Source organism: Condylura cristata, unplaced genomic scaffold, assembly GCF_000260355.1.
Source record: "Condylura cristata isolate star-nosed mole 26May11 unplaced genomic scaffold, ConCri1.0 scaffold00022, whole genome shotgun sequence".
NCBI classification, from domain to species: Eukaryota; Metazoa; Chordata; class Mammalia; order Eulipotyphla; family Talpidae; genus Condylura; species Condylura cristata.
The window spans coordinates 28,787,603-28,798,801 of NW_004567123.1; the positions used below are offsets into that span (position 1 = coordinate 28,787,603).

General features: G+C 61.4%; 1 protein-coding gene across 2 annotated transcripts in view; it reads left to right on the top strand.

Annotated features, from left to right (window-relative positions):
• Nucleotides 1-11,192, top strand: part of SLC12A5 (solute carrier family 12 (potassium/chloride transporter), member 5) — a 33,317-nt gene extending 22,125 nt beyond the window's left edge. For both annotated transcript variants that reach the window (XM_004687436.1, XM_004687437.1), the window contains exons 12-26: nt 661-835; nt 1,398-1,516; nt 1,815-1,913; nt 2,681-2,800; nt 3,100-3,204; nt 4,284-4,452; nt 6,235-6,430; nt 7,110-7,279; nt 7,622-7,753; nt 8,513-8,620; nt 9,727-9,849; nt 9,940-10,139; nt 10,473-10,487; nt 10,737-10,870; nt 11,052-11,192. In XM_004687436.1, the coding sequence (XP_004687493.1) occupies nt 661-835; nt 1,398-1,516; nt 1,815-1,913; nt 2,681-2,800; nt 3,100-3,204; nt 4,284-4,452; nt 6,235-6,430; nt 7,110-7,279; nt 7,622-7,753; nt 8,513-8,620; nt 9,727-9,849; nt 9,940-10,139; nt 10,473-10,487; nt 10,737-10,870; nt 11,052-11,143 (1,957 nt within the window). In that variant the 3' untranslated portion in view covers nt 11,144-11,192. The remainder of the gene's footprint in view (nt 1-660; nt 836-1,397; nt 1,517-1,814; nt 1,914-2,680; nt 2,801-3,099; nt 3,205-4,283; nt 4,453-6,234; nt 6,431-7,109; nt 7,280-7,621; nt 7,754-8,512; nt 8,621-9,726; nt 9,850-9,939; nt 10,140-10,472; nt 10,488-10,736; nt 10,871-11,051) is intronic.
• Nucleotides 11,193-11,199: the final 7 nt, after the last annotated feature.

Below are 11,199 nucleotides of genomic sequence, written 5' to 3' on the forward strand. Positions count from 1 at the left end.
ACAGAGTGGGGCGCAGAACAGGCAGGTTGATGAAGTCCACTGCTGAGGGGAGCAGCGGGGAGACTGGAGAGGTCTGCCAGCCCTGTGGGTCAGCTCCCTGGCTGGGGATTGAGCCTGTGCTGAGGCAGCTATGGCTGTGACTACAGTGTAGTGCTGCACTTGAACCCACTGTGCCACCAGGAGGGGCCTGGCACCTCTGTTTTAAGACAGTGTCATTGTTGGGAAATTATTTTCTTTGATTCTCACACCATCCTCCTTCACCCCATGATGAGGCCAGGACCCTAACTTTTCAAATGAAGACGCTGAGGCTCTACGAGTTTTTCCCAGGGCAACCCCGTGTTATATGATGACAAGTCACACAGTATTAACCATTAACCGCTTTCTAGCACCTGTCACCCCACATTCCAGACACATGTTACCTTCTTTCGTCTTCTCGCCAATTGTGATAGGTTTAGGGTGAACTTCTGAGACAAGGAGAGGTTATGTGACTTTCTCAAGGCCACAATTATGGAAGGTTCCCAGGACACTGGGGTTTTGTCCCCTCTCACCCCTGCTGAGCTCAGCCCCATGGGAGGCGTGCAGTGGTGTGGTGGACCCACCCTGGATGTACAGGTGGCGTTGCTCCCTCAGATCTCCTGTCCCCTCGCTGTTTCATTCCAGATTTGGTGAAGCTGTGAACGGCAATCTGGTGGTGGGCACGCTGGCCTGGCCATCCCCTTGGGTCATCGTCATCGGATCATTCTTCTCCACTTGTGGGGCTGGGCTGCAGAGCCTGACGGGGGCTCCCCGCCTGCTGCAGGCCATCTCCCGCGACGGCATAGTGCCCTTCCTGCAGGTCAGTGAGGCACAGGGTGAGAGAACAGCTTGCATCCTCCATCAGCTGGCCAGGTCCCTGCCGGGGAGGTGCCCAGTGAGCCAGCACAGTGCCCAGCCAGAGCTGGCTTGCTTCGTGCTGCACCAGGAAGAGGGGTGTCCGTATTTCGGGTTTGGCCCATGGTCAACCATCTCTTTGGGCAGAGTTGTCTGCTCTTAGGGGAAAGATAAATGGCCTTCCCTTGGCTGAGTGGTTGGTTGGGGAGTCAGGGGGGGACCCAAAGGGCAAGAACAGGGTGGCCCTGTCCATGGTACTGAAAAAAGATTCCTGACACACAGTCTTGGCTGCTGGCTGGCTTCCGCTAGCTGTTCTCCCTTCTGTCCCTCTGGAGCCTTCTTTCTTCTGGAGGGATCGCTTGAGGGTCCTTGCCTTTGGGTGCTCATATTAGAGTGGCACCCCCTGGGCCCTCCTTAAAGGGGGAGAAGACGGCATCACCTCCCTGCTTCTGCTGCACTGAGACTGGGGGGGGAGAGACAAGACATCCTGCAGGTCTCAGGCCCCCTGACGGATGCTCTGTCCCCAGGTCTTTGGCCATGGCAAAGCCAATGGCGAGCCCACGTGGGCCTTGCTCCTGACCGCCTGCATCTGCGAGATCGGCATCCTCATCGCATCCCTTGACGAGGTGGCTCCCATCCTCTCCATGTGCGTCCTGGCCTCCTGCCTCCTGTCACCTCTGGGCGTCTCTACCCGGTCCTGCACTGTGACTCTGGACAGCCCACCCCCACCTCAGTCACGGAAGCCCAGCTTTTGTTTTATGGGAGCTCATCCCCACACACAGTGTATTTGGGGAGATGTGACCTTTGAACCCTACCCTAAGCGCCAGAATGTGGTTCAGCCCCCACCCCAGTTTCTCTTCCTCTTCCCTCCATAGCTCCTGTCCTCACCTGCTTCTCTACCTGCCTCCCTCGCATCTCGGTCTCGGCACCTTTCTGTGTTCTAGGTTCTTCCTGATGTGCTACATGTTTGTGAATCTGGCCTGCGCGGTGCAGACGCTGCTGAGGACACCCAACTGGAGGCCACGCTTTCGATATTACCACTGGTCGGTGCTGCTCCCTGCCCCCACCCCGCAGGCATCTCATCTCCAGCCCAACCTCCGCCTCACCCCCTCCTGGCCTGAGGATCCCAGACTTAAATGGGGGCTCCCGTCTTCTCCAGCATTTCTTGCCCGCTCGGCATGGGGAGGGCCCCACAGTCGCTCAGACTGCCACGCAGTCTAGCCGGTATTGACCAGTTCCCTCTCTCGCTGGAAAGTTCCACGTCGAGACGTGAGGTGGGAGCCTCAGCAGCACCCACGTTCGGGACCCACGTGGACAGGACAGCTCCTGGCACACCTCTCTAGTGGGTGCGGGGCAGCTTCTGGCCAGGCCACTCTGTGGGCTTCGGTCACCATTAGCCCCTGGGGCAGACCGGGCAGGGACGACCGTGCTTGTTCCACAAAAGGAAACAGCCTCAAACAGGCCCGGGGTGGCCCTGAAGGACAGTGGCGACGCTGGGCCAGAATCTGGCCCAGTGCGCTTGCTCTGGGGGCTTATTCCTGGGCATGCTCTTCCCCGGAGACCCTGTCTCCAGCCCCTGCCCGCCAACCCCCCCGGGCAGGGCAGGGGGCAGGCCTACGCCCTGGACAGGGCAGGGTGCTGACTGGGTGGGGCACGTCGGCCAGTGGAATCTCTTGGGGATGGTGGGGTGAGCCCCCCAGACCTGGCCGTCGCGTCCCGGCTCTCGCCTAGGCCCGGCCCCATCTAATCTTGCCACGTGGCACCTGTGACCACCCCAGAGCTCAGAGGCTGGTGTCCCTCCCCTTTCCAGGACACTCTCCTTCCTGGGCATGAGCCTCTGCCTGGCCCTCATGTTCATCTGCTCCTGGTACTACGCCCTCGTGGCCATGCTCATCGCTGGGCTCATCTACAAGTATATTGAGTACCGCGGGTGAGTGTGGGTGCTGGGAGATGGGGGGACGGGAAGGAGCAGGAGGGACATGTGGGGGGTAGGGAGGCGGAAGTGGGAGGGGAGAACTAGAGTGGCCGCAGCGGCAAGGAGGCTGGAGGCGGAGCAGCCGGAGGGCTGGGGAAGAAGCGAAGAAACGTAGTCCGGGCTTGGCCAGGTCAGGCGGCAGGAGACGCGCTGGCCTTTGGCCCCGAGACGCCTGGGGCGAGCGAGGCAGCGTGGGCATCTCCCCCTGCTGCCCCGGCCGTGGGCCCTCACCGCTGCCCCTTCCTGGCTCCCAGGGCCGAGAAGGAGTGGGGCGATGGGATCCGGGGCCTGTCCCTCAGCGCTGCTCGCTACGCCCTCTTGCGCCTCGAGGAAGGGCCGCCCCACACCAAGAACTGGAGGTCAGTGGTGGGGTGACGCTGGGGACTGGGTGGGGGTGGGGAGGGGGGCAGGGCCCGACCACCTCATTTGCTCTGCTTTTAAAAAAACACCTCCTTGTACACACAAGAACTGGGTGCAGGCCAGAGGTGTCGGGGGTGAGAGGATTCACCAGACACAGAGTGGGGAGCAGAACAGGCAGACTGATGAGGCACACTGCCGAGGGGGCAGCGGGTGAGACAGGAGCGGTCTGCCGCGCCATGGGGTCACCTCCGGGGCCGGGGATCGAACTCATGCTGAAGTGGCTGCGGACAGCTTCATAGTGCTGCGCTTTAATCCACTGCGCCACCAGGGAGGGCCCCCATTGGCTCTGTCTTGCTGAGGGGGCTCCTGCCACAGCGGGGTGCCTGTGGCCTCTGAGACTCAGCCTTCGCTGAGCCCCCTCACTCATCCCCACGTTCGCTTGGCCAAGACAGGGCCTGCTGCGTGGGACTGTCCTTTCTTTGCTAAACCGGGCGCCTGTTTTGGCCTGTTGCCCGCGAGACCCGGGCTTCGCTTCATGTGTCTGTGAATGTCCTGGCGTCCAGCACAGGGTCTAGCCTGCGCTCCGAGGATGCTGTTGATCTGATGGGTCGTTGGGTGGCTGGGGCGGCTCAGTGAACAAGGCAGTGAATGGCCGAACAGATGGGGAGATGGTGCGTGTGTGTCTGCATGGGGGGGCGCTGGGTGGGGAGATGGATGTGTGACTGGCTGGTGGTAGGTGGGTGTGTGGATAATTGAGTGAATAATACATGCGTAGGTAAATTAATATGGATATGACTGGATGACTGGAGGATAAAATAGATGGGTAGGTGGCTGAATGGATGGATGGATGAGTGAGCTGAGTGGAGGGATGGACGGGTGGGTGGCTGACCGCGGGGGCGGGTGGGTGGGTGTACAGATGGACGTGGAGGACAAGGCTGGGTGGGTTGAAATGCAAGGAAATGGATGGATGTTTCTGGATGTGGGTGGGAAGGGCAGTCTGGGTGGACTCGATGGTTGGGGGCCTCATCTGCATATAGGGGGTGGTGGCTGCTCGGTGGTGACCCTGCACTCTCTTTAGGCCACAGCTGTTGGTGCTGGTGCGTGTGGACCAGGATCAGAACGTGGTGCACCCACAGCTGCTCTCGTTGACCTCCCAGCTCAAGGCAGGGAAGGGACTAACCATTGTGGGCTCTGTCCTTGAGGGCACCTTCCTGGAAAACCATCCCCAGGCCCAGCGGGCAGAGGAGGTGAGCAGAGGCCTGGGGGTGGGGTGGGGGGACACAGGGTGAAGGAGTGGTCTGGGCCCTGCGCTTTCCTTCCACACCACCTTTGGGGTCAAAGGGATGCGGGCTTGTGTGTCCTTTTCCTTAGAAGAGGAGCCTCAGGGCCCTGGGAGTGAGCTCCTTAGAACCCAACGTGCAGAACCAGGGCCCACGCAAGTCAGGGCTCCTCATGGGTAAGGACATGGCGGTGTGGAGAGAGGGTCAGTCACTGGGAGCCCGAGACTCAAACCAGGACTGCTTGGGTCCTACTCCAGGCTTTTCCTGCCCAAGTGTAACTCTCGCCTGTCTTCACGTTCTTGGATTCTTCCCGTCGCCGCGCGCGGGGGCTCAGCAGGGCGGGCACCCACATCGGGCAAGGAAGCAAATGAGGCCCAGAGGGACAGCAGCTGGCTGGGAGCAGTCAGGACTCTGAGTCTGCGCCCTTGGCCAGGCTCTGCTGCCCCCGCCCCTGCCCTCGGCCACTCCACGGAGCAGTGTCCAGAGCCGTGTGGGCTGGGCAGCCAGTGTCCACGTACGAGGCACCGGCAGGGGTCTTTGACTGGTGGGTGGCAGGGGAAGAGGCTTCTGTCTGTGCTCAGGCCTCTCCTCCCAGGCTTTGGAAAAGAGGCTCAAGGGAGGTGAGGGGACGGGGTGGGCCCTCGACAGCCGTGACAGTTGCTCTTTGTCCCACGGGGCTGTGAGCGCCAGGCCGGAGGCTTCCCGGGTCAGTTTAGCTCCAAGGCTGTGGCTGACGACGTGTGGCTGAGGCCGCCAGCACTGGGCTAGGCCCGAATGAGGAGGTGAGCTGTGGGCCGCTAAGTCCCGGCCTCAAAGGCGTCCAGCCGGTCACGTGCGGCCCTGTGCGCCAGCTGGCAGGCACAGCGGCCTGGGCGCTGCGTTTGCAGCCTGGCAGCAGTGTGCCCAGCCTGCACCCAGGGTCACAGGACTCTACTTTTTCTCCTTTAAAAAGTTATATACTTCCAAACTGGTGTAGTATTGACTGGCAGTGCTATGTGACTTAGGGGTACAGGGCTCAGATACCTGTTACCACTCCGACCGCCAAAGCACGTCATCCTCCGTCAGTTCTTAAAAGAGGTAGCTGACCTGGTCCACATTTGACAGGTGAGAAAACGGGTTCAGAGAGGCTAGGTGATTTGCCCTACACCACACAGCCAGGAGGTGGCAGAGGGAAGCTGGGAGGGCCATCTGCTTGACCGCCAGCAGAGCTGAAGTATGCAGCTGAACGTTGGGGCGGAACCCCGCAGTGATACCCAGGAGCAGCAGAACCTTAAGTCGTAATTGCTCTGAGCCTCAATTTCCTTGTCTGAAAAGGAGACAAGGGCTCACCTCAGGCTGCAGAGTGAAAGCGCATTGAAAACAGGTCTCGTTATGCTAATGTTGAAAAACGTCAGAGCAGGTTGTCCAGTCTCGGGGAGCCCAGTTTCATCCTGGCCTGGGCATCTGCAGAGGGGACTTGGTGTCTGCGGCGGGTGTCATGGACAGCGGGAAGGAGGGGTGGAGAGCCCGTGGGGGACTCTGCGAGCCTGGCAGGTGGCCAGGGTGGGGTCTAGTCGCAAGAGCTCAGATGGGCTCACAATGGGCCACGGAAGATGGGGAGCTGAGCGAGGGTCTGGGGCAGCTGGGGGGGTCTGACACCTTCACAGCTGAGCTTCAGGAAGGGGGTGGGTGAGGGAGGGGAGCCGGGGAGTGGGGGCGCTGCAAAGGGGCCACGGGGGCCTGGGCCCGTTCTGACACCCCGCCCTGCAGTCCATACGGCGCCTGATGGAGGCAGAGAAGGTGAAAGGCTTCTGCCAGGTGGTGATCTCCTCCAACCTGCGTGACGGCGTGTCCCATCTGATCCAGTCGGGGGGCCTCGGGGGGCTGCAGCACAACACCGTGCTCGTTGGCTGGCCCCGCAACTGGCGGCAGAAGGAGGATCACCAGACCTGGAGGAACTTCATCGGTACCGTGAGGCCGCGGAGGTGGAGGGGTGCTCGGGGGCTGGGCCTGTGCTAGCCGGAGGACCCCCAGGGCAGCGGGAAGAGCTAGAGCTTCCTAGGTACGGAGGCCAGAGTCTAACTCTCAGCCCGGCCCTTCCCAGCTGTGTGACTGTGCGTGAGTGACTCGCCCTCTCTGAGCACCTTGGGAACAGTCGGTAAGAGCAGTGGCTGTCTTCTGCCTCGGTGCGCCGGACGCGTCGAGGCTTTCTCTAGGTTCCCCCTCTCAGCAGTCCTCACATTGCTCGCTCCATTTTACTGGTGTGGAACCACGGCACAGAGAGACTAAGGCATTTGCTGCGGGTCACACAGCTGGCTAACCCAGAGGCTGCTTCTGTCTCTTTCATAGGTAGATGCTAGTTGCGAGGTGGTGGAAGCTTAAATGAGGCCACGCACCGGAGCGTCCGTAATCATCAGCAAGGGCAGGTGGTGTTATTGCCAGTTGGCAGGTGGGGAAACTGAGGCCCAGAGAGGTTGTGGGGCTTTCCCCAGTCTGGACAACAAATAAGTTGAGCCAGGTAGCTGCTGCTTTTCTGGGTACTCAGCCCAAGGTCAAGGCCCGGAGGGCGGAGCTGGACCGGGACAGGACGCCCTGGCTGCTGCCCGGCGCCAGGGGGTCACCGTTTTGCCTCTGGCCCTCTCCAGAGCTGGTCCGGGAAACCACAGCTGGTCACCTGGCCCTCCTGGTCACCAAGAACGTCTCCATGTTCCCGGGGAACCCCGAGCGCTTCTCCGAGGGTAGCATCGACGTCTGGTGGATCGTGCATGATGGGGGGATGCTCATGCTGCTGCCTTTCCTGCTGCGGCACCACAAGGTGGGCGCGCATGGGGGAGCTCGGGGCGGGGGCGCCGTCCGGCCTTTCTGTGTCCTTCCTCCCTCGTGGGAAAGGACTCTGGTCCCCTCCCCCTTCTGCGACGTTAGGCACTGGTTGGTTTCACGTCCCCTTGAGTGCGCGCGGAGGACAGCAGTGCTCAAGCCAAGGGAGGGATGTTTCCGGGGACCCTCAGGCCTAAGAGGGAGGTCTTGTAGGGGGCTGCTGAGGCCGTGGACCCCAGATCAGCAAGGCTGTGTGGGAGGCGGGGCAAGGGCCAGGGCCAGGTCCTCTCCCAGCCCTCACTGCTGGGGCTGGGCCTCTGGCGCCCCTCCACCCCGGCAGGTCTGGCGGAAGTGCAAGATGCGCATCTTCACCGTGGCTCAGATGGACGACAACAGCATCCAGATGAAGAAGGACCTGACCACGTTTCTGTACCATCTGCGGATCACCGCAGAGGTGGAGGTCGTGGAGATGGTGAGTTGCCGGGAGCCAACCCCAGGGCTTTCAAGTCCCACCTGACCGACTTCCAGCATCTGTCCTGATTCCAGCACCGACACCCATCAGCATGTTACTGGATCCCTCACATTCTCCAAGGTCCATCTGTCTGTCCGTCCGTCCCTCCACCCCGCCATCCCACTCTTTCTCCTTTGTAAGAACAGCCCTGCCCGATGGCGCTCATGGTGTGCGTGGCTCGCAGTGGCAGAACCCGGGAAGGCAGACTTCAGAGTCCAGGCTCCCTGTGATGGCACTGCCCAGGGTCTCTCTGTTTGCCTCAGTTTACTTATCCACCCACGCAGCCCGCTCTGTACTCATTAATCAACCCAAGTAGCCGTTAATATATTCATTCACTCACCCACTTGCCCACTACCCATGGATGTGTTCATTCATCCCTTCGTTACTTGTAATTTCCCCCCTCTTCTCCATTCACCCAGGTAATTAATTAATCTGCTCATTCATTAATTCACCCATTCATCCACCTGGCTCCGTGCTGAGCTGGGAAGGGAGTGCTTTCAGGGAGAGCTGCCCTCTGCTCTACCCCCTCCTCCCACAACTCTTGGTTAAACTGGGTCACTGGATAGGGAAGCCCGAGGCTGCTGGCTGCTGGCTGCTGTCGGCTGTCTGAGGGAAGGGGGTCTGTCTGCCCCCTCCTCTTGGCCTTACACCTGAGCTGAGAGCGTCTGCTTTCCTCCCTCACTCCCAACCCCACCCACCCCCATCCCTGCCTGCCCACAGCATGAGAGCGACATATCGGCTTACACCTACGAGAAGACACTGGTGATGGAGCAGCGTTCCCAGATCCTCAAACAGATGCATTTAACCAAGAATGAGCGGGAGCGGGAGGTGAGGTTGCCCAGGCCGGGCTCTGAAAGCCGCCAGCTGCTGCCTGCGCAGGTTGGGATGGCCCAGGACCGACCCTCCGGCCGCTGGTGCTGCCGCCTTCACCACACAGCACCACTCAAGGCCCTGAGCCCCAGCCAACCTCCTGACTGAGCTCCCAGTGGTGGGGTACGGTGGGGTACACTCCACCGCTGCGCCTGCCAAGTCTCCCAGGCTCCCTGTAGAGGGGCCTTGTCATGGCGACAGCCTTTTCCTCTGTATGTGACCTCTGGGACCCACGGGAGGAGAGGGGGTGATGACTTCTCAGGGGCTGCCAGTGTAGGGGACGAGGGATCAGGGGACCAGGGGACAGCTCCCCAGAGAGTGGGTAGCAGGTGGGTATTTTGGGATATGTATCTGGTGGCGGGAGTTGGGAAAAACCTCTTTGGGTGCCTTGGCTTTGAGGGGTAATGATGATAAGCCCCCGTGGGGTATTCCGTCAGGTCCCCCAAGTGTGGGTAATGGGGAACCCTAGTCCCTGGGATACGAACGAAGACTCAACCTAGGGGTTGGCCCTTCGGGGAAGTGGGCAGTGGTGGCCTGGGCTGGGGACAGTAGAGCTCTCGGGTGAGAGGCTGCCCAGGGAGCTGGTGGGGGATTCTACAGGCGAGGGTGGCGGACCTTGGGCGAAGGGGTCTCCCAGGTGCAGCTAGTATGTTTCCCAGGTTGATGGACACTTAGGGGGATAAGTGATGGGTACCTCTGTGAGCTGGGGCGGATGGACCCTGCAAGGATGTTTACCAGCATATCAATAGGGATAAAGCCTACAGCGTGTGTGTGTGTGTGTGTGTGTGTGTGTGTGTGTGTGTGTGTGTGTGCTGACCAGCCTGACCTGGCACCAGCCCACCCTGCTAAGCCAGAGCTGCAGGGCAGGCGTTAACCCTTTGTTTGCTGGATGGGAGGAGGGTCAGGGATTCTGGAGAGGAGTTGGGCTGGCTCAGTGAGCGACAGCAGCTGTGTGGGGTGGAATCCAGCGATGTGTTCACAGCTCCCGAGCGCGTGCACCCTGGCCGCAGTCCGCTCTGGCCGTGGCTCCCAGTAGAGCTGGTGCCCACCTGTGTCACTCCTAGATCCAGAGTATCACAGATGAGTCTCGTGGCTCAATCCGGAGAAAGAACCCAGCCAACACCCGGCTTCGCCTCAACGTCCCAGAGGAGATGGCTGGGGACAGCGAGGAGAAGCCAGAGGAGGAGGTGGGCGCTGGGCTAGTGGACCCTGGCTAGCGGGGGCAGAACCTTTGGCTGCCAGAGGGGTCACTCGCTGTCCCTCCTTTCATCCTGTAGGTGCAGCTGATCCATGACCAGAGTGCTCCCGGTTGCCCCAGCAGCTCACCTTCTCCCGGGGAGGAGCCTGAGGGGGAGGGCGAGGCAGACCCTGAGAAGGTGCATCTCACCTGGACCAAGGACAAGTCGGTGGCAGAGAAGAACAAGGGTCCCAGCCCCGTCTCCTCCGAGGGCATCAAAGAATTCTTCAGCATGAAGCCGTACGAGCCTGGGGGCTGAGGGCAGGGGTCTGGGTGAGCTGACAAGGTCTCTGCTCCTGCGGCAGAGCAAACGCAGAGAGGGTCCGGGCTGGCGGTTGGAAGACGAAGCCCAGGCCTTGTCTTGGCTTCCCCACCTGCACCTGGGGGGCTGGGCCTGGTGGCTGAGGTCAGGCCTCGCAGGTGGAGGTGTGCAGAGAAGGCTGGGGGCTGGGAGGCCCGGGCTGTGTGCCTCAGTGTGGATGGTGGATGACCGCAGCTGAGCGGGGCAGGGCGCTCTTTTTTTCCTGACCCCTCTCTTTTTCTTCCTCTTTGCTTCTCTTGTGTTTCCTGAAGGGAGTGGGAGAACTTGTAAGTGCTTCCGAATTTTTTTGTTCTCTTTTCTGAGCTGGCCAGGGCACCGGTCTCTTCACTGTATCTCGAACCCTCAAGCCGTAGCCCTGACCTCTGGGGTCTCCGAATGCGCAGTGTGGAGAGGTCTGGGGCTCCTGGTTTGCAAGGACCAGGTCCCACCAGGCCAGGTGGGCAGGGGCTGGGAGGGCCACTGGCCCCAGCTCCCTCCCGGCAGCTCAGCCCCTCCCGCTGGCCTCCTCCCCGCAGGAACCAGTCTAACGTGAGGCGCATGCACACGGCGGTGCGGTTGAACGAGGTCATTGTGAATAAATCCCAGGACGCCAAGCTCGTTTTGCTCAACATGCCGGGGCCTCCCCGAAACCGCAACGGTGACGAAAATTGTATCCTGCCCCCAAGTCTGGGGGTGGGGGCAGGGAGGCGGGCGCCCGGGGCCTGGGGCTCCGGCCTGGGGAGGGAGAGCTGAACCGGCCCTGCCACAGGATCGGCTCTCGTGCGGGGGGCGCGAGCCCGGTGGGCCCGGCCGCCGGGCGCGGGCCTGGTCTTTCTCCTTGACGCGCCCAGACATGGAGTTCCTCGAGGTCCTCACCGAGCACCTGGACCGGGTGATGCTGGTCCGCGGCGGCGGCCGCGAGGTCATCACCATCTACTCCTGAGAGCCAGGACCTGCCCCCAGGGCCCGAGCGCGCCCGGCCCGTGGCCCCGCGGCTCG